Below are 23,502 nucleotides of genomic sequence, written 5' to 3' on the forward strand. Positions count from 1 at the left end.
AAGTAGAATCTGCCCTAACTTGCCTATGAAGTTTCACAAGCATTTCAGGCCATCACCTCTGTGCTTTCAAGCCCAAGACATGCTTGTGCCCGATTCTTGTTGCTTGGTTTCCCGAAAAGGTTCCCAAGTAACTGGATGATATCTTCCTCCTTCTCAGTTTTGGTTCACTTTGCACATGATACTTGCCCACAACAACGGAACATGACAACTGAGGAGTTGAGGAAATGGGTATGAATTCATACCCATCTCAGATCACACCAAAACTCAGCTCTTGAAGCGGTAGTTCCTATGCATGAACAGTCCCAGGAACTCACTGCAGACCTGTGTGTCTCTGCTTTCAGAGCCGCAGCTAGCTCAGTGTTTCCCCAGAACAAGTGCTTTCCTCTGCAGAAGACACTTCACAATATAAAAAAGAGAGGTATTTTTTTAAAGCTGGAATCCAGCTTTAAAATTTGGAATTCAAGCTCCAGACTATTAGGACTACCAATAATTAACATCCTAAAGCAGTTGTCTGCCCTGTCTGCTCCCAGAATGTATGGCACAACCAACACATTGTAACAATTTTGCTGTAGGATCCTGATTAATCTAACTAGAAATAACTGTGAAAGTCATAATTAAAGTATTTCCAAACAGACCTCCATCAATACCTGCAGGCAAATACCCAATTGTATATGCATGTTTACAAATACCACAGCTCTCTATGTTCTGTATGCTTTACCTTTACCTAACATCAAGTAGTCACAGCCAAGCAACCCTGACGTAAATGCTTTGCCTTCAAAGTGGTGAGTAAATCAAATGGCTTCATTCTCACCTTTAACTGGCATTTAAGGAGACACGAACACAAAGCATTTCAGCACCTGTGCAATCATTCTAGATTTGGGGTTCCAGATTCACGCATGTGCTAGCAAAGGCGTGTTAAAATCAATTCTGGTCACTCTTTAAACACCTGGAAATCTCCACAGACAGCAGTGCTGACTTAGCTGTCCTGTTTCAACTGCCTCCTATGCATCAGCTTTAGGGACTGTGCACTGTAAGCTCGCACAGTGCTCGGCACCCCCTGAAGCACCTTCCTAACAGCTCTAAAGCATTCGACTGCCTGGGCCAATATCCTGCATTTACACAGCATCCCACACCTAGAAATACCCCAAATCGCTTTGCAAGCTCCATGGCTTTGATGTGCCTGTTGGTAAAAAGCACAAAACACTCACTGCTGAGATACTCCAGATGTTAAGTAACAAAACCCAATTCTTTAGCCTTGCCTAACAATAGCAGGCAAAAGCCAGGGGCAGGAAGTAAAAACATAATAATAAATTGAAAACACAGAAGAAATTCAGCCAACACACATTCCAGATGAGTGTTTGGGAGATTACAGAATAAAACTGACATTTCCCTCCTGAATAAAAATATTCTAAAGTAGCAATTTCAATATTTTTCAAAGAACAAGAAACACTAAAAGCTTCTTTCTGTAGCAATGTTTTTCTCTTGTCCTCCTTGACTGTCTCCAAAAGAACTGGGAGCAGCTCTTTCCTGCAGACACTGTAATAACATATGAACCCAGAGTATAAGTAGCTATCAAATAAAATCCTCCCAGAACTCACAGAATCACAGAATTCTTTAGGTTTGAAAAGACCTTTAAGATTGTCAAGTCCAACTGTTTACCTAGCACTATCAAGTCCACCACTAAACCATGTCCCTAAGTGCCACATCTACATGTCTTCTAAATACCTCCAAGGATGGTGACTCCACCACTTCCCTGGGAAGCCTGTTCCAATGCTTGAGAACCCTTTCAGTGAAGACATTTTTTCCTATCCAATCTAAACCTCCTCTGGCACAACTTGAGGATCTTTCCTCCTGTCCCTTGTTACTTGGGAGAAGACACTGACATCCTCCTCACTACAACCTCCATCATAGAGAGCAGTAAGGCTTCTCCCGAGCCTCCTTTACTCCAGACTAAACAACCCCAATTTCCCTCAGCTGTTCCTCATAAGACTTGTGCTCCAGGCCCTTCACCAGCTTCACTGCTCTTCTTTAGGCAGGAATGAGACACTCTCCAGCACCTAAATGTCTTTCTTGTAGTGAGGGGCCCAAAACTGAACAAAGGATTTGTCACCAGTGCCTTGTACAAGAGGACAATCACTTCCCCAGTGCTGCTGGCTATGCTACTTCTGATACAAGCCAAGATGCTGCTCACGTTCAGCTGGCCATCAACCCACACCCAAAGGTCCTTTTCAATACAGCATCAATCATTTTCTTCCTTGGGAGAAAGATGTGCCAGTCATGCTTCTTCCATTTTTGTCCTCAGTGCATTCCTGTAAAGAGAATGTATCAACACAAACTAGCTCTGACAAATGCTCCACTTCCCAGAGGTCTGTCCCACCTGGCTGCAGTACCTGGTTTTGAACTCAAACAAAAATGCAGGTCATTGAAAGGTCCTGTTGCCCTCTGGACCTCCAGTTTGCCTGTGTTTATTTTAAATAACACTTTACCTTGGTTCCACCTGAATAGTTACACAAAATGAAATAAGGTTGAAATAGTCCGGGTAGCATGTGACAGCTGAGACAAGCACAATGGTCTCTTCTGAAGTGATATAACTTCTTCCTGACCTGGAGGAGAAGATAAATCAGAATGATCCCAAGAAACAGCTTATCTGTAAAATGGGATATGCCTGTACGCATCACTTGCGCTGTTCATAATCTCTGTACTCATCCATGTCCACATCTGAATCAAAGAGGGAGTGTCCGGTGTAATCTGTGTCAGGGGTTTGAGAAATACTGTTCCCTTCCTCGTCAAAGGTTTCTGTCCTTGAATAAAAACTGAAGTCCTGCAAAGGGGAGTAAGTCTTGCTTGCTTCACTGCTTTCCTCAGATTCATACAGAGTGTTATCATCATCATGGTGCCATTCTGGCCAAAATTTCCTCCTTATTCTTTCACAATACATAGCAAGGTTGATCAGTTCACCTACAACACAGCACAACAAGCTCCAGTAAATACATACAGCCAACAATGGTCTAACTCATCTGTTAATCCAGAAACAGATTAGCACTGTATGGAAATAAATTGTGCAGATTCTTTCCAAAGAGGTTTCAAGTTCCAAGATCCCATCAACCCTCTGTTTGTAACTTAAAACACATATTATTAACCTACATGCAACAAGAAAGGTTACACCGTAATGAACATAAATGCATGTAGCAAAACAACTATCCCAAATTCAACCTCTACTGAAATAAATCAGGATAAGATACCGAGACTAAGCTTACATAGTAAAATTCTTGCTTATTTTTTCAGAAACCTGGTTTCTAAACACAGAATTTGATCCTATACATACAGAATATACTTATTAAAAACCAGTGAAATTGGGGTTTTCACCACCAGATGGCAGCGTTGTCTGCAAGATAAATTCATGGTTTTAGATGGTAGCTGGCTCACGCCTAATGTTCTCAGTAACTTATGCCTTATGTTTATATACACAACTATGCTTAGAGAAGAAATAACAAAAACCTTCAAACTAGTCTATGCCTCCTGACTGTTACTTCAGTAACACTCTCTTGCACAGAATAGATCTACAGGTCAAATTCATTCTTTTAGCCCTATTTCACATCTTTTTCCTCCTTAGCTCTTCCCATTTTTCATACTGCATGGTTTGATTCTGAAAAGGGATGCAAACACACTTTCACATGCCTGTAACCGCACACAAGACAAAAAAAAAAGAAGAAAAAAGAAGTGTGTAGGGGAAGGGTATGTTGCTTTCCAATTCATACAAAATGACAGTAACTCCGAAGTAAGGCTGCACTTTTTCCTTGCCCAGCACATCCAGTAACAGTAAAGGCTGTAATTTCCATGATACTTGCAGTTTTATCATCAATGAAACCACTCAGTTCAGCAGAACTTGGCTCATGGCCATGCTTCTGTCTTCTCATACTTTACCGAGCATTCACTCCTTAGAGACATTCAGGTCTTGCTGAATGTTAAACAGGGAAAATATCAAGAACTGGGACAGAAACAATTACTGTGTAGAACATAAAAGAGAAGAAAAACAAGAATTTGAAAAGAAAACAACATTATGTGATACAAATGCTACATCAAAGGCACAACAGTCTGCAATGCAGCTGAAACATTGCTACATTCCTCAAATGTTCATCCCAGGTGCTCCAAGTTTAAAGACTGCGAATGCCACAAGAGTTTTTTCATCAGAGATCACTTCAGCTTTCTTACCTTTGATTAGTCTCTCTGGTCGAGTCCCTGGTAGTGTCCACATTGCCTGTGCCAGATGCCCAAAGACTGTGGCATCAACAGTGGAAATCTTTGGTCCCATAATGTACTTCTTGTCACCTGTAAATACAAAAGAAAACATTTCTCAACCAAATGTCACTTCTCAATTAAAAATAAATAATTTTTTAAAAATCCTCACTTATAGCCTTAGCATTTTTTTAAATTGAAATCATTTAGCTGAAAGATTCACTCTTTCAAGGACAGGGATTCCATGTTGAATACAGTTCAAAAACTGTTTGCTCAGGTTCAGTGGGTGAAATCCATTACTGCAGCTTCCCCTGTGCTCACCACTTCTCTAACTAGACCAATTACAGAGCTACTGATGGCCAAGTAACTTTCTCCATTCATCGCAGCTGGCAGAGCATACACACTGCACTAGTTCTGCTGCATTTAAAGCCTTCCCTGCAGCCAGCAGGTGCCTGAAAGCATGATTCTTTTTGGTGCAAACCCAAAATTGCTCAAACATCATTTGAAATCATGACTGCACTGAAAGAAGCTGGTCACCCAGTACTTCGCATGCATGCAGACCCCGTTTCAGATTACCTAGCTGATCACAAGAGAACAGAAAGTCATGCACAAAGCTTTCCTCTGCCACCATTTGTTCAGGCTGCAAACAATGCACCAGCCAGACTGGCCGCAACTGCTCAGAAAACCCTAAGCCTCCAGGAAGAGGGCAAAACCAGGCAGGAGTGAACAGCTCCTCTCACAGATCACCAGTGAAGTGTCCTAGCTGCAAACACTGGCTCTACCTGGCAGGGAACAGGGGCACATCAGGCACGGAGGCAGGCACGTGAAACAGCAGCCTGGTCCAGAGGAGGGACATGTCGGCTCCACACTGCTATTCTACTTTACCCCTCTGGGCACCCCAATGCCATGATGGTTCTAAGTGGCCACCACAGCACAAACAGATGGATAAATATGCAAACAGGGAACACAGGAAACATGCAGTATTGCAGAGGTCAGGTTAAATGGTTGCACTGTTCCTGCCTTGTCCTAAAGTGCTATAAACTCCATAAAATGTGGTAAGTAATTCAATTCTCCAAATCCAGTTATCCCATCTCCCCAGGACATTCTTCCTCTGCCCATAATTCAGCTGGTTATTAAATGTTAGGGTTATTGCATGAGCTTAGAAAAACTGTCCAGCAGTAAAATGCATCAAATTCCAGAGTACAGTACAAAGACTGCTGTCATCTCCCTGTACAACAGTGTAAAAAAGCAGTGCTCAGGAACAACCAGTAACAATAACCTCCTCTAGCCTGTCAGATATAATTTTAACACGAAGTTGGCTCTCCCCAGCTCTTTCACAGTTGTATCAATCTCCTGCTGAAAAACTATGTATGGGGTAAATATGCATTTTCAGTATTTATGTGACACCTAGCATTCATCAATCTCAAACACAGCTCTAAAACTGGTCTCCAAACCACAGTTATGTGCCAACACCAGGATTTAGCACCATACAACCAGGTCTGAGACTCGATGCATAGAGATGTTGCACTGGGAAGGAATACTGCCATTTTCATCTTGGTACAACTGAGACAGAGGGTGGGTGAGGGCTGAACCATCCCACCCTTCTACAAACAGAGTGGCTCCCCAAGCACAACACTCCACACCATCAGCTGTGTGGAAACAAAGGGAAAGAGGAGGAAATAAAGCTGGGGTTCCGTAACACTGTAAATCTGGTAGGTCAACCTGCACCACATAACATGGCCTCCATGCTCATTTCCTTCTACCAGTTCCAACGTGTATCCAAAACTTCCAGGGCAATTTTTATCCAGAAGACTTTCTGACAGAGCAGGTATCTCTCAGTGCCTAGTTTTGAACCAGATTACACAGAACCTCTCACATCAAGGCTGCCATAGTGCTTATCATTGCAAACACATCTCTGCATCCCCTGGCTAATCCAACGGAAGTGTATTCACCCCATCACACCTGGGCAAATTTGTACAGCCCAGGGGGATTTGAAAGCACACAGCTCTGCTCTTTTGGAATGCACGCACCAGAGGATTCAAAAGCAGCTAATTCAGCATTGGGTCAAGAATCAAGAGAGAGATCTGTAAGGCACAGGGCACCTTGTGCCTGCACCCTCCCACTGCAGCATGTACAGCCGGCACAGGCCATCACAGGGCATTTCAACCAGCATTAAAGGCTCACCTTCAGGTTGGTCCCACCTCTGTGTTTCAGCCCTGAGCACCCCTGCCCTCCACAAAACATCAAATGCTTTTAAAAAGCTGGTTCCAGCAGCTACTGCCCTGCAAGTCTTTGCTCAAAATCCCCATTTACCCTAAAGCCTGAGGCAGGCAGACTGCTGAGAGAGCACCAACAGATTTATGGGCATTGCTCACTGACTTGCATCTTACCCAAATGTATATCTTTACATATTGCTAGTTCATATGCCTGCTTCCCCTAACTTCCTTACACTTCTACCAGGCAGCAGGAACCTACCATAGCACAAGGAAATGACATTTGTGGTTTAGAGACTGCACAACAGAGAGCAAGATGGTATTAAGCGGGCAGGCTAATCCACCACATGAGGATTAGTTCCAATTTCCACATTTATATGAGATCTGGAGGAGTCTGTTAGGGAAGTAGGTATATGAGAGAAGGAAAAATGATTCTCAGAAATTAAAAAGAAATAAAAAACAGCACCCAAGATGTGACTGGAAATGTCAAAACGAGTGCCACAAGACTTAGCAGCTGCCAAGTTACCATTCTCTGGAAGCAACTCTTGGAATTTAAAAATTATTCTTGTTCCCATGAGAATGGGCTCTGTTAAAAAATGGGGAGCACAAAATTAATCTGATATGCCTGGTGACTGACAGCTACAGTTTGGCACGTGCAGCTATGCTGCCTGACAGGCCTCCTTTGTAGGCTCTTAAGATTGCCCTCTAACAGCCAAAATTCCAGCTGCTTCCTCTGCTGGGAAAATACATCAGCACGTGTATGGGGAAGGAATCTTACGAAGATTCTTGTGGAGGCAACAGGCTGACTGACTGCCTTCTCCCTTCCCCTGTGAAACAGGGGAGTCTCCAGTCAGGCTAGAAGTCCTCATTCCACCTCCTGTTCCCATTTTCCAGGATAGTACCTGGCGACCACAGTTACTATCTCCAACCATAAACAGCTGGCTGGAGAAAACCTGAGCACGCTGATGTTAATGAAAAAAATCAAGACAATTATAGAACAGTAGACAAATGAAAAAACAATGAAAAGGGCTAATACAATGATTCACATAACTGCACACTGACTAACCTGACATCCATTTCAGAAGGGAAGATGAAAAAAAAAAAAAATGAACAATATTCAGATGTTAATGTAGTAAAATAACAGGTATGCAGCAGATTCCCATCAAGGCTTTTTGAAGCATACAAAGCACAACATTCTCATCAATAATCTGGAAGTAAATACAAAACCTCTGCTGATAACATATGCAGACCATTTAAAAATATATATATATAGTGAAGAAAACACCTTATCCTTGAGGATTTCCAGTGATTATTCCCACCAAAACCAGGAGAGACCAATTACAGCATTTACTTTCACAAGATGACCCAAGCCACCCAGGGAAGGAGAAGAAACCAGGAGGAGCATCTGCCTGCAGGCTGGAATTGGACAAACTCCAACCTGAACAGGTCAGATCTTGAGCAGATTTTGATGGTGACCAACATCTGTCACCAATTACTAATGAAAGTGGTGGCACCTCCCCCTGCTGAAATCTTGTAATCAAAACTGAATGAAAGACATACTCCAGACAAAAAAGACACGGTCCTCGGGACAGCAACCAAACAGTCCAATTCAGAGATCTATCTAGATGATTTAATGAAACCTTTGAACTCCAAACTTTATGAATCTGAGTGTCCGTACAGACTCCAGAGACAGAAGGATGCAGATTTCAAATAAGCAAACCTAGAGGCTTCTACAGGTACTCAGGAACATGTTTCAGTTTTCTTTTGAAGGCTATATCTGCTCTAGGCAGACAAAGATGATTTTAGCACAGACACATTCACTGCTGCTCTATTCAGCCTGCCAGCATTGTCTAGTCAGAACTAGGGGGCTCTGCTGAGGTCCCAAATCATAAATTGAACTCGCTTTAGCTTCCATTCCAGCCCCATTCGTCTTTGTGACATACATGGAACCATACAGTGCTGTATGGAACCATACAGTTATGGCAGCAGAAGTCCAACAGTTGAGGGCACCTTGATCTGGCCACAGCTCTGCAGTAGATGTGCCCAGACCTCTTCTAAACTGAGCTGCTGCCGCCCTTCCTCCCCCAGAAAGAAAAGGGACCTCAAACTCCAAACCAGGTTTTCTTTGAGAAGGCACTAAAGTAGGTAACTTTTTTTGTTAACAAACAAAATACAGCATGAGAAAGTGTTGACAGAAGAGCTGTCAACAACTCTTCCCCTTGCCCATTGTGCTGATGCATCACATGTCTTTTTTTCCACTTTGCTCCTAATCCATCAACTTGGCAGGTGTGTTTCATAAAAAGTTATGGAAAACTCTACACACCCCCATCTAGGTTCTCCTTTCCAAAATACCTTGGAAGTCCAGAAGTATCTCTCTTCCCCTCCTTTCTGAGCAAGCATGTAGTTTCTGCCTTTTGCTGGGCTCTCCCTCACCTTGCTCCCTTCATCCACTCCACCTATTTTAAGCACAGGGCACGGGAGGCATCCCTCCTGCCCTCCACTCAGCCACCTCTTTAAAGCAATCACAAAAGGAAACAAAGCAGTCACATGTGTACCATCTCTCTTGGTTCTTTGTGCCAGAGAAGCACAAGCTCAAGGGAAGAAACAACCTGCTCCAAACCAACTCCTCAAAATGCAAATTTTACACAAAAGCACAAGATGGTTAGCTCTCAGCACACTGCAAGGGGAGCAGCACAGTGTAGACAGCTCCAGTGCAGATTTCAGCCTAAGCTACGAAACAGAAACAAGGTCCATACTGTTCTAACTGTGGACAGCTTTAAGGCTAACTCCATGGGATCCATCCATGGCAATTAAGAAGCTTAAAACCACCTATTTTAACAACACAGACCTATCTTCTACTAGCAGCTTTGAATAAAGCTGCTAATACCAACCAAATACAAAGTCCAACTTATCAAAATAACATCTGCAAAGAGTTTCAAATGGCAGCCTCCTAACAATCTTATCAAACAGCCATGAGTCTCTTGAAGAAAAATAAGCCCCCCCCCAAAAAATATAAGCAAGTTTCATTTGCAGAACTAAACACTATGTTTTCCTGAATTCACGTAGAAAAAAGCTCTTCTAAAATCACAAGCCACGTTCTGCTCCTGTAGATACGCATACCCGGTGCCACTTACTCCTCCAAACACACAACTTAGTGGCAAACAGCAGGGAAAGAAACACTTGTCCCTGCCAGAGTGAGGGTGGCACTGAATGACAAAGCAGTGTGGACTCTGCCTATTGACAAAAAGAGATTGTGCACACAATCAAGCTGCCAGTTGATTCCATCCTGCAGACAGTGGGGTGCAAAAAAAGAGAACACATGTAACTTGCTGTACGTTACCCAGGAGACTTGCTAGAGTCCGCATGTCCTTCTCCATCAGTGTGTACATCTCCTCCTCTGAGAAGCGGCCAATGCCATGGCCAAACATCTCCCGCTTCACAATCCCTTTGGTCAGATGGCACAGAATCCATTTCAGCAAGTCACTGAAGGGGCCAAAAAGCGAAACCATCTTCTGCGTCTCATGAAGATTTTCCACCCACTGGCAATAAGTTAAAGTCCTAGAAGGATATAAAAATAAGTTTCAGTGGTGCAATACCCAGATAGCCCACTCAAGCCCCTGCAAAGGCTAACACAAAGGGTAGGCAGCAAACTAATGCTGAACTTCTTAATGCTGAGTGCTCACTGCCCTGATGGAGAGGTGGTTTCCAGTGAAGAGTAGACCCTGATGCAACTCAAGAGTGACAGCAGAGAAAACTTGACTTTGTGGTATTTACGCAGACTGCCCAGTGCTTATTCCCTCAGTAAATCATGACTCACTTCAAGAGAAAATGAGATTCACATTGAAACACAAAATAAAAGTTCATGTAACAAAATGCAGTGCCAAAAAGATTTATTAGCTATAGATGATTGACTGTGCAGACCTGGGGGAAATAACAAGACAGCCTGCAAAGAAACGAGTCTTTCCTACAAACATATACTCCTCATTTTCTATACTGCTGAAACTTGGCCAAGCAACTGTGCCCTAACATAAATATTGTAGCAGTCACAGGTTTTGTCCTCTATTTTTTCCTCTTTTCAAAACGCCGATTTCATCAGTAAGGCATTTCTAAAGGACTCTTGTATTTTAGGCTGCATTTCAGCTGTACTGAATGGCAAATATATTCTTTTGAAAGGTCTTTTATAAAAAACTTGTCTTTGCAGGTGAAATTTTTATTTCCTAAGTGAATTTTTTTGTTCTTTACTAATATTGTAGGGAAACAAAAATTTGGTTTGTTGCTGTCACTACTCAAGAAACTTATGAAAAAACGAACATTAACTTTCTGAATATCTAGCATCTTCTGACATTACAAAGAAATCAAAGGCACCACATAAATTCTGTGACCAAATTCAAGGAATGTTGGAAAAAGGACTAGAAACATCTCAGAGTAGACATATGAAGCCAACAGTCTCAGAAACATTGCATGTTGATACCCATATTCTGTGTTTGTATCAGTTTCCAAACTGAAAAATATAAATGTGGATTTGCATATTTGAGGTCACATAAAAACATGCTCATGGAGGCATAATAAAAATAGTGCAACTGGACCCTAAAAGTTGAAATATCAAAAGTTGCAAGTTCACACATGCAATTATATTAAACACAAAGTTAATAATCAAATGTTTCCATTTCCAGTATGATTAGAGCGCCATTTTTTTTTAGTTTGGAATATGACTTCTCATTGCACATAATCTCCTTAGTGCTGATATGGATTACCTCATTCAATTTAAAAACAAACAAACAAAAAATAGTAGTAGTATCTCCTGGAGAACTCCTGTGAATTTCTTTTCTAAATTAGACTCCTATATGTCATGAAGCTGAATTCAGCACTACCATCAGGGAACAACTATGTTTACAATAGGAAAATGATCTAACCTTTAAATTTCCTCAGATTCTTGGATTAGTAATAACAAGAAGTAAAAGGAGAGTATTTGGCATAACAGCAAATCTACTTACAGCTCAAATTTAGAGTGCTCCCAACAGAGTGGGTGAAAGGCACTTTAATTCTATTAAAGATTGTCCACTGCAGAACAATTCCTTCTGCTCAAATTGATTTCATTAAAGTCAGTAACAGTCAGGCATGTGCAGGTTTTGCTGCAAATGCATGAACATTGAAGAACAAGATGCCCCTGCTACGTTACTGGTGGCTTTATCCTCAACAGAGGTTTTCTCCACAACCTCTTGTGCTGTATTAATGACAAAAGCATGCCACTGACACTTCACACACTTCAGTACCACTCTTCAAACTGGGGGTGTCCTGCACAATCCTTGTTTTTCACAATGGATAAATCAACTCAAGTCAATGGGCTGGTTGCATCACAGCAGAGTTTGAAACAAAGGCAGAGTTAGTGAGAGGCACCAGCACAAAATGGGAACGTGAAGTAAGCAAGCACAGGAATAAATAGCTACTGAAACTCCAGAAGTATATAACCTTTGTCTAGAAAACATGGTGTGAGATTGCCTTGTTCCATGACCAAAGGTAAAACAGGATTTAAGAAGGATGAAGAGGAGACTGGACTGAAAGCTTTAGGGTGTTCCGTAGAGCAGAACATTTCAGTAGTCGTGACTTACGGGCCTGAGAAAGGACAAAGTCCCTTGGGCAGGTACAGCTCTGAATAGGGAAAAAAAAACTCTGGTCTTGATTGGAACACTGAGAAATAACTACAAATACTAACTATATCTGTAAGTTACCATTTATTGCTTGAATAAGCTAAGAAAAACTTCTTCTCTGAGAGCACTGCTGTATCTTGCTGCACAGACCCTCCTTCCCCAGCGTGGACCTGACCAGCTTCACCTCCAACTCTGCAACACAATTTAGTTTCTTTAGGATAACAGGCCTGGCCATGAAAGGGACAGCAAGACAGCAAAACAAAACAGAAAAGGAAAAGAGGAGACTCTGCTTTAGCACTTTTTAAAGCATCACTCCAGTCAACCACGATTAACATAGCCCTGTGGGCTTGTCATCAGTATTGTTCACTCCAACCACACCAGCAAGCTGCTACTGCACCAAGAATGACCAACCATGTCCAGGATGCTTTTAATTTCATGCGACAGGATTAACAAGGTTTCCCACAAAGCTAATTAGCTCATGCATTAAAGTAAAAATACATTTCCCTAGCGCTTGCTTGCTCGCTCTAGGAGAGAAGGTCTTTGTGTCTGGAAGAGGCAGAGACGAGATCAAGCTTTTAACGATCAGGACACCAGTACAGAAAGATCAGAGCTGCACAGGATCTAGGTAATCCTGTTTAGGCTAAATTGTCAAGCACAGTCTTAGACATCTACTTGTCATCTTGAATTAGTCAAGTTGCCACATGTCCCAAATCTCAAATTTATATGAGCAATGAAGGCTGCTAAATACACAACCACAGAGTTTACTTCTAAAATTGTATAGTTCTGAGCAGGCAAAAGCAAAGAAAATAATAAGCTCAGATTCAACAGTTACAAGCATTTTTAAAACTGGCTTTACAAGCACTTTGTTGAAATAATTCTATTCAAAGGCTCATTAATCTGCTTCCTACCAAAACACGCTCCCACCCATCACGCCTCTGTTCAGACTACATTACTAGAGTATTATCAACACTACAATAGGTTAAGGAAATGCCAGAAATCAGGTAGCCTATATAACCTACTTCAGCATAACTATATATTTTTAGCTACAGCTAGTATTTATGGGAAGACATAATTACTTTAAATATTGTCCTGAACTGAGCATTTTGGGAAGCATTAACAGTCCCATTTGTGCTAGGACATCTGTACAAATATTAAGGGTATAATAAACCAAAAATGCTTTAAAGAGCAATGCTGTGGAGGTAAAGCAAATCTGAAGACTAAATGTAACAGCAGCTTTGGCCTCAATACATAAATCAGGAGAGGAGATGGAGAAAGTGACTCATCAGTAGCAGCTTGCTTGATTATCCCCAAACTGTCTGTACATCAAGAAAAGGGAGAGGTGCTCACAAGGATGTGAACTGGGGGTTATTTTTCCTATCTGAACCTGTGCAGACTGGAATTTCTTGATATACAAAAGGACTGTAGCAAATTAATTCCACAGTCAGCTGTAGAAACCCCACCTGCTGTTCAACTTCCCACAGCAACTGGTTTTTAAGCCATGTGGGACATTCAAGACTCATCAATAGAAGGAGAAACATCACTCTTACAATTGGCTTGATGTATTTAAACATTTATACTATAAACATACTTTATGTTTAATACATTTTAAGTCTGAATACCAAAGTCAGATTTATTTGTATTCTCATACCACGCTTTTCCTGGACTTCAAGCACTCACCACATTATGTTTACACCATCTTCTTGAAAGACGAGGCAAAAAATGAGTTAAATACATATGTGTGCACATGTATACATACACACACTTACTTATAAATTACTACGGCTGGTTTAACTGTATTGTCAAATACCATCTAAGGGATTAGTGTGGTTAAGCTGCATATTCAAGGCTTTAGGTTCTCACTAAGCACACCAGTGTCACTAACCTGAGATCCCTCACCTGAGATTAAAGCACCAGAAAGCACTTCACAGTGACGGCCAGCCCTTCAGGTACCAGCAGCTGCCGGGCTTGAAAGCTGGCAGTGCCACTGAGCCCAGTGTGCCAGCGCCAGAAGGACATGAGAAACAGATGCCCTCAACCTATTTTACCACTGAGGTCCAATCCCACAAATGTGCTGCAGATACACCAAAAACTTAACACATCCTAAAGGTGGCCATGGATGTCACACTGGTTTCTGAGGGCACACAGCTGCTGGAGACAATGGAGGCAACCCAGGGTAAGCAAGCAGTTGACAGAGGTCTGCATCAGAGCCTGGACCTGTGGTCAGCACGACAGAACTGGTCTGCTCCTGTCTCTTCCCTGATGACTTAGCCCAACACCCATTTAGGTTATCGGTCTTTTAGTCTTTTGCCAACATAAATGTAGCAAAAGCCTAATAGTTATAGCATTCCCCAGAAACAGCAGCTCCGGCACCAGCTCCAAATTAGTCTTGAGCCTCTTGGAGATATGCTCAAATCCAAGGATGAAAATAGATACACTCACTCAAATGCTGTCTTTCTGCCTGACCCCTGCTAGGTAGCCTGGGGCAGAGACAGGGTGTCTAGAGGCTGAGGTTCACAACAGCTCTGCACTGCTCTCAGCTCCAGCCAGAGCAGCAATTTCCACGTGTAAGAGGCACTAATTGGTAAAGATGAGCAATTACCTCAGCAAAAGCAAAACGTTTCAGGAGGAAATGCTAAGCACCCACCAGAATTACCTCCATCCAAAGAAGCAGCCACAGGATGTACTTTGCTGCTCTGTTCGATAAATGTTCTATAGCATTACTTATTCATGATGAAGCTACTTTGCATGCTGCTGGCAATGAAACACTGTGAATCAAGTTTTATATCACTGCTTTGGAGGCTTGATTTTATAAACCTCATCTGCAGAAAGGTGATCACTGTTTTAAATTCCTCACAGTGGTACTTGAGAACACCACGAACAAACCCTAAGCTTCTGGTGATAAATTGGGCAGATTCAAGAACCAATGTGAAGGGATTCTGCAACCACAGATACAATGCTAAAGGGGTCCTGCACAGCTAAAGCCTGATCTTATTTTGGTGTATCTACAAGATGGTCAAAATTGTTAACCAGGAATTACAGTGCTACAGCTGTGATGCCTCATAGCTCAGATTTTGCCTAGTGCAGAGAACCAGCATGGTATAACCTCACCAACATAGCAAGCCTCTGGCACAGCCACACAGCAGGGACATACAATAAGGCTTACAGTTGGATGTTTCACTATGCTGCAGCAAAAATGCATGCCTTAAGGAAACTCAGCTGCATGACTCAACAGGAAAGACAACAGGCACATAAACCAGGCATGCATATCTCTATTCTTACTTGGCCTAGCCACCTCCCTGGGTCAGTGCCTGAATTTGGAATACCTGCCTCCCATGTTCCCCTACATCATGTCCAGCAGTGTCCAAATCAACTCAAGAGGGAGCCTGGATGGACAGACAACAGCTTCACAGAGCAAAGTGTGGTTTGTAACTGACAGCAGCAGTATAAATTTGTCATCAGTCATGTTACAATTTAAACAGTTAAGTCTATGGATCACAAAAAAAAAAACCAAAAAAAAAACAAAGCTAAGGCAAGGAGATGAAGCATTAGGGGATTAAAAGGCCTCTTCCCTTTGGCAGCTGGAACAATTAAGGGGGGGAAAATGGACAAAAAAAATGTTACATTTGCATGCTACCTGAGACATTTGTGAGGCTATGGCACTAACAGATGTGTATAACTGATAAAGATCACACTTCCTGAAAGGCAGAGATTATATTTCTAAACCATATAATTTTAATCTGCCAACTGAATGCTAAAATTATTCCCAGGAAACACTAAAAATTATTTGAAGAACTGTATGTACACATGTTGCTGCTAATCTTCCATCACAAGGTGAAAGAAAAAGTAGGTAAATACATTCAATTTAAATCACATGTTGTTTTGGAAAAAAAAAAAAAAGTGCAACATAAATGCAAGACTTAGCATAGCCAGGACTTAAATGCAGGCTAAAAAACAAATGGGGGGGGGAGGAAACAGAAAAAGCCTTGTGCTTGTTGAGGCAGCCAATGCAGCATCCAAGATGCCATGTCTACCTGCTAATTCTATGAATCCAGACTGGAAAAGGCATTTAAAAAGGAGTGAAATTTAAGGTGGGGAGGAACGCACAGGTATTCTTTTCAAAAGTGCCAGTAAAATGCTTAAAGTACCAGCAAGGTTATATTTATGTTTTCCATTCATACATGTACTTTAGCTTCCCAGGATACTGTGACTAATACTGTATCCTATCAACTGGCAGCATTGTCAACAACATATTAACAGGAGTATCCTGTGTTACAGAAAAGACAATAATCCATATTCTAATCACACGCACAGATAATTAAAATTAGTAACTGTAAAAACACAGTATTGCAGATTCGCTATGAACACCAATTTGTTCCCCTGCACCCCCAAACCACAAATGTAATGAGTTTTTGATCCTTATTAACAAAGCTGTTTCTATATGGAAGTCACATAAATCAAGACAGATGAACAGCCCACTGCTGCTCCCTTCTGCAAAGCTGCAGGCGAAGGGCCTAACTCTTTACCTTGCTTACACAGCATGACAGCTTTTCAGATGAATTACCCCTGGCTCATATTAGTGTACATAGAAAGAAGCTGCAGCTTTCCAGGGTGAAGAGTTGTAAAATTAATAATTGGGTACCCAATTATTACCAAGCTTTCTGCAAGAGAAAATAAGCATTCACATCCAGGCACAAGCGTAGGGGCAGATCTGATACCACAAGAATGCAGCCAGCTTTGCCATGCAAACTCACCAGTACAAGTGCTCCTCCACCATTTTTGTCACGGCTCTGGAAACAGCTCTTTCATGTGGACCGAGGTGTTTATTCAAATTCACTCCAAGCTTCTCTTCCAAAAAATCAATAATGAACTCAGTGCCAGATACTTGAGTGTGATTGTATTCAATCCAAGGCATTTTCCCTTGAGGGGAAAGTTTTCCATCAAAATAGTTCTAAGGAAAAAGAAAAGCAAGTAAACAAAGAGACATACAGACAAAAAAGGACCATCAGGTTATGTTTCAATGTGAGTAAAGCTTTTAAAATATTTTTCTGCGTTTTTAAAGGCAACATTATCCAAAAAACTTTTGTTTTGTTTCGTTTTGTTTTAAATTAATACTCTACACTAATAGCAGCTGCTCAAATCAGAGTTCTTGCTCCGACTGTCTATAGGATAACTAGGATAAAACAGTCTCCAGGCCCTGCGAGGTGTTATACACTATTATATTAGATGCCAAGTGATGAAGTATTATTTCAGCACCCAGGTTATTTAAGAGTTGGAGGTGCTCAGTCTCCCAGAAGATTGGATCCATTATTCTCAACAAGTTTTTAATCACAAGACTCAACTACATTTGGCTTTTGCAGAGAGCAGCACTTTTAATGTTAAATGGACTTTATAAAGATTAACTCACTGCCTATCTTGGACAGCTGCATTACTTCCAAGGATGAAATGAACACAATCACCAGTGTATAATGAAAGGCATATCATTCTCTCACTGAGCAGCAAGGAAATCTGCCTTTACCTTCTCTCTCTCTTCTGCCACTTTGTAACTTAGAAATCTCATACACTTACAGACACAATTGTTACAATTGGGTCTCCAACAGCCCAACACCAGCACAGCACTAGTATATTGCTAAATACTGCTGTGTCTGCTCAGGATAGCACTCACACAGAAGTAGTCATCTATCTTCCCTCAGTTTACAGTTGAAGAAGATGAAACAGAAGTCAGAAACTTTATGCCTCACGCAATGGAATTGCTGGCTGTCAAAATGTGAGCATTTAACTTCAATTGTGTCCTACTCCTGAAAGCAAAGACACAAGGCAGAACTTTTTTCTTTTCTTGTGATTCCTGTCCTTGAGTCCTGTTATTTAGTGAATGAAAAATCCTAGCTCAGAAAGCTGAGCCATAAGGGCTCACAATAAAGACCCTGCACTATCTCTGGCAGTCACCTTAAGCACTTCCGGATGTAGCTCCTCATTGCTAGAGGTTTTGGGTTAGCAGTTCTGGACTGACTTGTTTAGGTCCCAAGTATCTACCCTTCCTGAATCCACTAAAGATGGATCAAGGTCCTCTTGCGGCAAGGAGCATACACCAGAATGTTCCTCAGCTCAGTCTAAGGCACCACATTCTGGCTGTTGTTCAAACACAGATGTGCAATGCACTACAAACACGCAGCCATTCCTGGAGGCCTTTCCCTTGTGGATGAAAACACGAAGCAGGTAATGCTGCTGGGAAAACAATGCCTTCTGGTAGGGGCCTCTTCCAGGATTCCAGCTCAAACAAATAGCATGGTAGGGACACCTGATTATATAATGTCTCGTCTACTGCATCCTTGTATGGGTGAATAAAGTAGCCAAGTCCCCTCCGCTTGCATGTGTGGGTGAATGGGAATTATTACTCTGGTCCATGGGAGAAACTCTAAAACTGCTGAACATCCGAAACTGAAAGGAGAACACTGCCACATCCTTTCACCTTCCAGACCTTTACTTCATCAAGAAGACTCTTTCAGCACTCAGGTTTCCATAATTTTTCACTATGAATTTACTATACAATCACAAGCCTTTTCTGGAACTACACAGTGTGTCTATATGGCACTGAGCATTTCTGGCTTAATCTTTGGTTAAGCCCCTCCAGTATGAGATCTCTCTTCTTGCGCACACACTGGTGTTTTGTAGAAGCTGCTAGACTTGAAGATGTGTTTATTATGTATTGCAATTACTGTAGTCCATATCATTTGCAATCCAGAAAAAAAGCAAGTTCCTCTTATTCAGCTGCATATTTCTTCGAACACATATATATATATAATAAATAAAAACTTATTAGTACTGCATTAATATTACACTCCCAAAAACACAAATGAGAGCTAAGGTTTTCACAGCAAAACTGGTTTGCCTAAACTTTAAAAAGTCTTTTCAGGACTTGCATGTTTCATTACATACAGTTTATCAAACAAAATAGGAAACATCTTAGGGATGTTTCTTAGGAAACATAGCCTGAGAAAACCTTAGTCTCTTGACAAATCTATTATACTGTTCTTGTATCCACTGTTCTCAGATGGGTATTTTTAGGCTTGAAACCTCAGTATCCTTATGGCTGCTACTAACTGCCATCAAATACTTATCCATTTTCCACTTACAAATTGTTCCAGCTGCAAATCAGGAAAAAGCTAGGTTATTATCATTTTAAAAAAAAAACAACCCAACAAAATATCCCCTCACACCTCATAGTACATTTAACTGAACTGCAGCCTGCAGAGCAACAATAAGAAGAGTTCCCCAGAACCTCATTTATGGAGGAATTTATAAACAGAATGGCACAGGGCACTTCTGGGGTAATTTTATAGTACTATCCAGAAGAAATTAGGCTCCACATTTTCAATTACTGCTGCTTATGCTTTTACTTTTACTGAAGTAAAAGTCTCTTCTCAAGGAGCCTACCATCTTTGCAGCCTGTGCTAGTTACTTATCAGATTACATAAACCCTCAGCGTTTCACATTCACAAGGGAATCAAGAAACACCAAAAGATCTCCACAATAATGCAGAATGGGATCTTTCAAAGCAAGCTTTATCAACTAAAGCATCAAAGGTTTTGAAAGAACAGCCAGATACTATGACAGCCCAGCCAGGGTGGGGCTGCCCTAATTATTTTTGGTGGGGAACTCACACCCAGAAAGGCAGCTTCAAGAAAACACATTACAAGAGCACATCTGCTGGGAGAAATTCAGGTGAGAGTAAGATAGGAATGTGTCACCCAGTTGCATTTCTCACATGCCATTAAAACCTTGTTGTGTAACACAGCATGTTATTTGACATGTGATGACCACAGCAAATCTCCGGAGGTGAGCCCTGGCACCCACCACCACCTGGAGTGCCATCGCTTCTCCACCACAGCCCCCATTGGCACATAGAGAAGTGAGGTGTTTCCTCCTGCATCCAGCCGTACTCCCTGCTGGAGGAGCCATCACGTGCCCCTGTTAACCTCCAGTGTTCTACAGGTAATGCAGCCGCAAGCACATGAATCAAAAGTCTCCATGTAGTCCAAGTACAGGAAAACTCGTAACTCCAGCTGAGAATGGATGTACCTGCTTGCTCCCCTCTTGCTCTCCTACCACTTAATCCCACAGCAGCATCCACACCTTCCTCCACCCAGAGCAAAACAGCACTGTACTCCTAACACAAGGGCAGAAATAGAATCTTGCCTCTTCTGGGGAGAAAAAAGCTGCATCCTCAGCTTGTAAGATTAGCTCCAAACTTACCTCTAAAACCCTGCATAGGGTTGGTAATCCCACAAACACCTCAAGCCTGTATAAACCGGCATAGCTAAAATCAGCAACCTGGTGTTCCCCAGCACCCACAGGACCCATTCCTGTTCCTCCAGCGTGGCACACAGAGCATGTGGGCAACCAAGGTGGATTAAAACCAGATAAACCAAACTTCCATGGCTCCAGCTAGGCCAGCTTTGTCCCAGTCTGATCGGGCACAGAGAAGCACATGCAGGGAAGGACAAGTGGGAGCTGCTAGAGGTAAGACTGTTGCTTTTGGTGGTCCTGCTGACCTACGCCAGCTTAGTGTGGTCACAGCTAGCAAGCAGGGATAGAAATGGATGCAACCCCAAAAAACAATGCTGACCTTCAGTATAGAAAAAATAAAGAGGGGAGGATAACCCTCTGGAAATCGGTCTCCATCCAAAATGCTGAACGACCCACTTCTACCCAGCATGAGCTGTCTGAACGGCTCCATCCTGAACCACACAAATGTGCTGCGCTGTCTTTTACAAGTGACCATACCCTACCACAACCATCTCTTATACTGCAGCTTTCTTTAACCACTTTCCACCAAAGCAACTTTAATAAACACAAACATCTGAACCACATCAATTGCCATTAGAAAGAAAACAGATCTCACCAAAATAGTTTTTCTTTCAAATGTGCATTTTCTACCCAAATTACACTAGGCGGAGAAACAATGTGCACTAAGTCCTCCTGCTCCAATGACATGTTTAAACTTCAGTATCTTGCAGGTTCTGCACACCTGAATGTAAAAAAATACATCCCACAGATGGAAATCTTCCTCTTTAATACTCTGAAGAATCTGATTCAAGTACCATTAAATCCTAAGATAATGAACACTAAACTCAGGCTTTTAAAATGTACTAATTAGGGATTTTCATTCACTTCCAATATAAAGGAGTTGAATTGCATATGAAGCCAAATAAATATCAACCACAAATGTGTAGGAAAAAAAGAGTTGTAATATGGTTGGTTTTCCTCTATAAAATACTGGACATAAACAAAACATTCCTCTTAGCACCTTGGCATGCAGCAGTAATAAGTGACTTGAATCCAACTGGGGTGAGCATGCAGCTTAGTCTCCTTGAGACAAAGAAGGATGCGAAATTTACATAAGTGAGGAGCTTTCTTCTGCCCAAGATCCTCATTATATTTATCACCACTGTTCCATTACCTGAAATGTACTCAATGCTTTACACAAGCAGACAAGAAACTGGCCCCATGTTTCAAAGAGCCTGTATGCAATATAGCTTGCTGACACCACATCAAGGCACACACCAGACTCACGGCATCGCAACTCAACCCTGATACTATTCCTGCTCTCATGGCTTACATTCATCAGACTAGTTCAAGCTTCATCCCCTGCCCTGTGGGAAAATGGCATGGAATGCATCCGACCACAGTTAAGGAGCAGTGTTCACAACCTCTAAAAGCAATCCTGTCTCCCTTCACTGGGAAGAAGCACCAGTGATGGGAGGTGAAGCAAAAGGCAGGCATGTCTTCCCAGGAGAGCTCTAAAGAGAAACCCTCCAGAAAAGTAAGAAGCTGCAGCTATTGAACTTTGATCTCTTTGGTATGGTCAAATTCAAAGACCATTATGCTTTAGGTTTGGGGTGTTATTTTAATATTATATAAACTCCAGACTACATTCCCACTTCAGCATTTCCAGCCAAGTTAACTTCTAACATTCATGTAGCCTTGCCAGTTAAACCTAGAGCTGTCCCAGACCAATCTCATTTCAAGCCACATCTTCAAAGGTTACATACCAAATTTAATTGAAGACATGAAGTGTACCCACTTAGTTGTAGGTGTATGTCTACATCTTCCTGGGTGAGACAGACTCGGGGCAGGGAGGAGGAGGGAGACAGGATGCCTATTTACTATTTCACGCAATTATAGCTGCAATATAGGAAATTAAAAAGAAAAACAGGCCAATGTACCTGATAGGGCAGATCAGCCATCCTCAAGTAAGTTTCCATTTTCAGACAGAATGGAGATAAACTTGGAACGCCATTGGTAGGCCTTGAAAACTGGTGCAGTATGATAGCATCTTTCGAATCCAGCTCTTCCTCCTTCCTGTCAGAAACAAAGCAGAATTAAAAACAAATAAATAACCAAACCCGAACCGGTGCGTGACCAGCTCACTGAACACACACAGGAAAAGCGCTGACCGAGGCAGCTTACACATCACGGCCTGCAGCAGTGAGGTGATGCTCCGATCTGGAGCCCAGTCCGCTCTGGGGCTCGGCTCATCCAGCACCAGTGAGCGCAAGCAGTGCCCGGCACAGCACCAGCACAGGGGCTGCCGGCCCCGCCGCCGCCCTGGGCCACCTGTGGAGGCGACCGCGGCTCCTGCCGCCTCCTGCGCTGCTGCGGACGGGAAATGGGGGAAAACCGGGTTATAAAAAGGGGTAAATGGCAAAACCCCGGAGGAGCGGAGGTACCAGCCGGCCAGGCCCCAGCGCCCTCTCTCCCTCAGGTAAGAGCCGCCTCAGCCCCGCTCCTCCGCGGACAGCGCCAGTGTCCCGTGCAGGCCCTGCCGCCGCGGTCCCCGCCGCATCCTCACCGTATGGCCAGCAGCTCGTGGATCACGTACGCGGCGGCGGCCAGCAGCGCGCCACCCGTCAGGTACAGCGTCTTCTTCCACCAGGAGTCGGGGCTCAGCGCCGCCATGGTGCCGCCCGCGCCCCCGCCCGCCAGCGGGAAGGCGACGATCTCGCCCCCATAGAAGGCGGGCGGCGGCTCCTCGGGACCCGCACACCACCCCAGCGACAGGCTGCGGTTGCGGCTCAGGTCCGCCACGCAGGAGCGGGGCGCCGCCAGGCCCACCCCCCACAGCATGCTGCGCCCGAGCACCGCATCCCCCGCCGAGCACCTAGCCCCGCACCTGCCCTGCCCTGCCCGGCCCGGCCCGGCCCGGCCCGGCCCAGCCCAGCCCGGCCCTGCCGCGGTGGGCGGCTCCGGCGGCTCTCTCAGCCTTCGCTGCGCGGCTGCGCAAGGCGGTGGGGAGGGGAGGGTTGGGCCTGCCCTGCCCTTGCGGAGGTTGCCCCGGCGGCCCAGGGCTGGAGTGGGGTATCAGGAGTAGGCAGGCGCTGCCCGAAAGGCAGGGCTAAAATGCTTGC

At 43.1% G+C, this 23,502-nt stretch overlaps 1 protein-coding gene across 1 annotated transcript; it reads right to left on the bottom strand.

Moving 5' to 3' along the window:
- Positions 1 to 1,934: 1,934 nt before the first annotated feature.
- FAXC (failed axon connections homolog, metaxin like GST domain containing) lies at positions 1,935 to 23,273 on the bottom strand. Its single transcript, XM_057410848.1, has 6 exons — positions 22,947 to 23,273; positions 22,321 to 22,456; positions 16,849 to 17,045; positions 9,790 to 10,007; positions 4,213 to 4,329; positions 1,935 to 2,958 (listed from the first exon to the last, which is right to left on the bottom strand). The coding sequence occupies exons 1-6, from the start codon at positions 23,219 to 23,221 to the stop codon at positions 2,675 to 2,677; spliced, it is 1,227 nt and encodes a 408-aa protein (XP_057266831.1). The 5' UTR covers positions 23,222 to 23,273; the 3' UTR covers positions 1,935 to 2,674.
- Between the last annotated feature and the right edge of the window lie 229 nt (positions 23,274 to 23,502).

Source organism: Pezoporus wallicus, unplaced genomic scaffold (assembly GCF_028554395.1).
Source record: "Pezoporus wallicus isolate ANWC-B61680 ecotype Strahan unplaced genomic scaffold, APGP_CSIRO_Pwel_v1 contig_747, whole genome shotgun sequence".
Lineage (NCBI taxonomy): Eukaryota > Metazoa > Chordata > Aves > Psittaciformes > Psittacidae > Pezoporus > Pezoporus wallicus.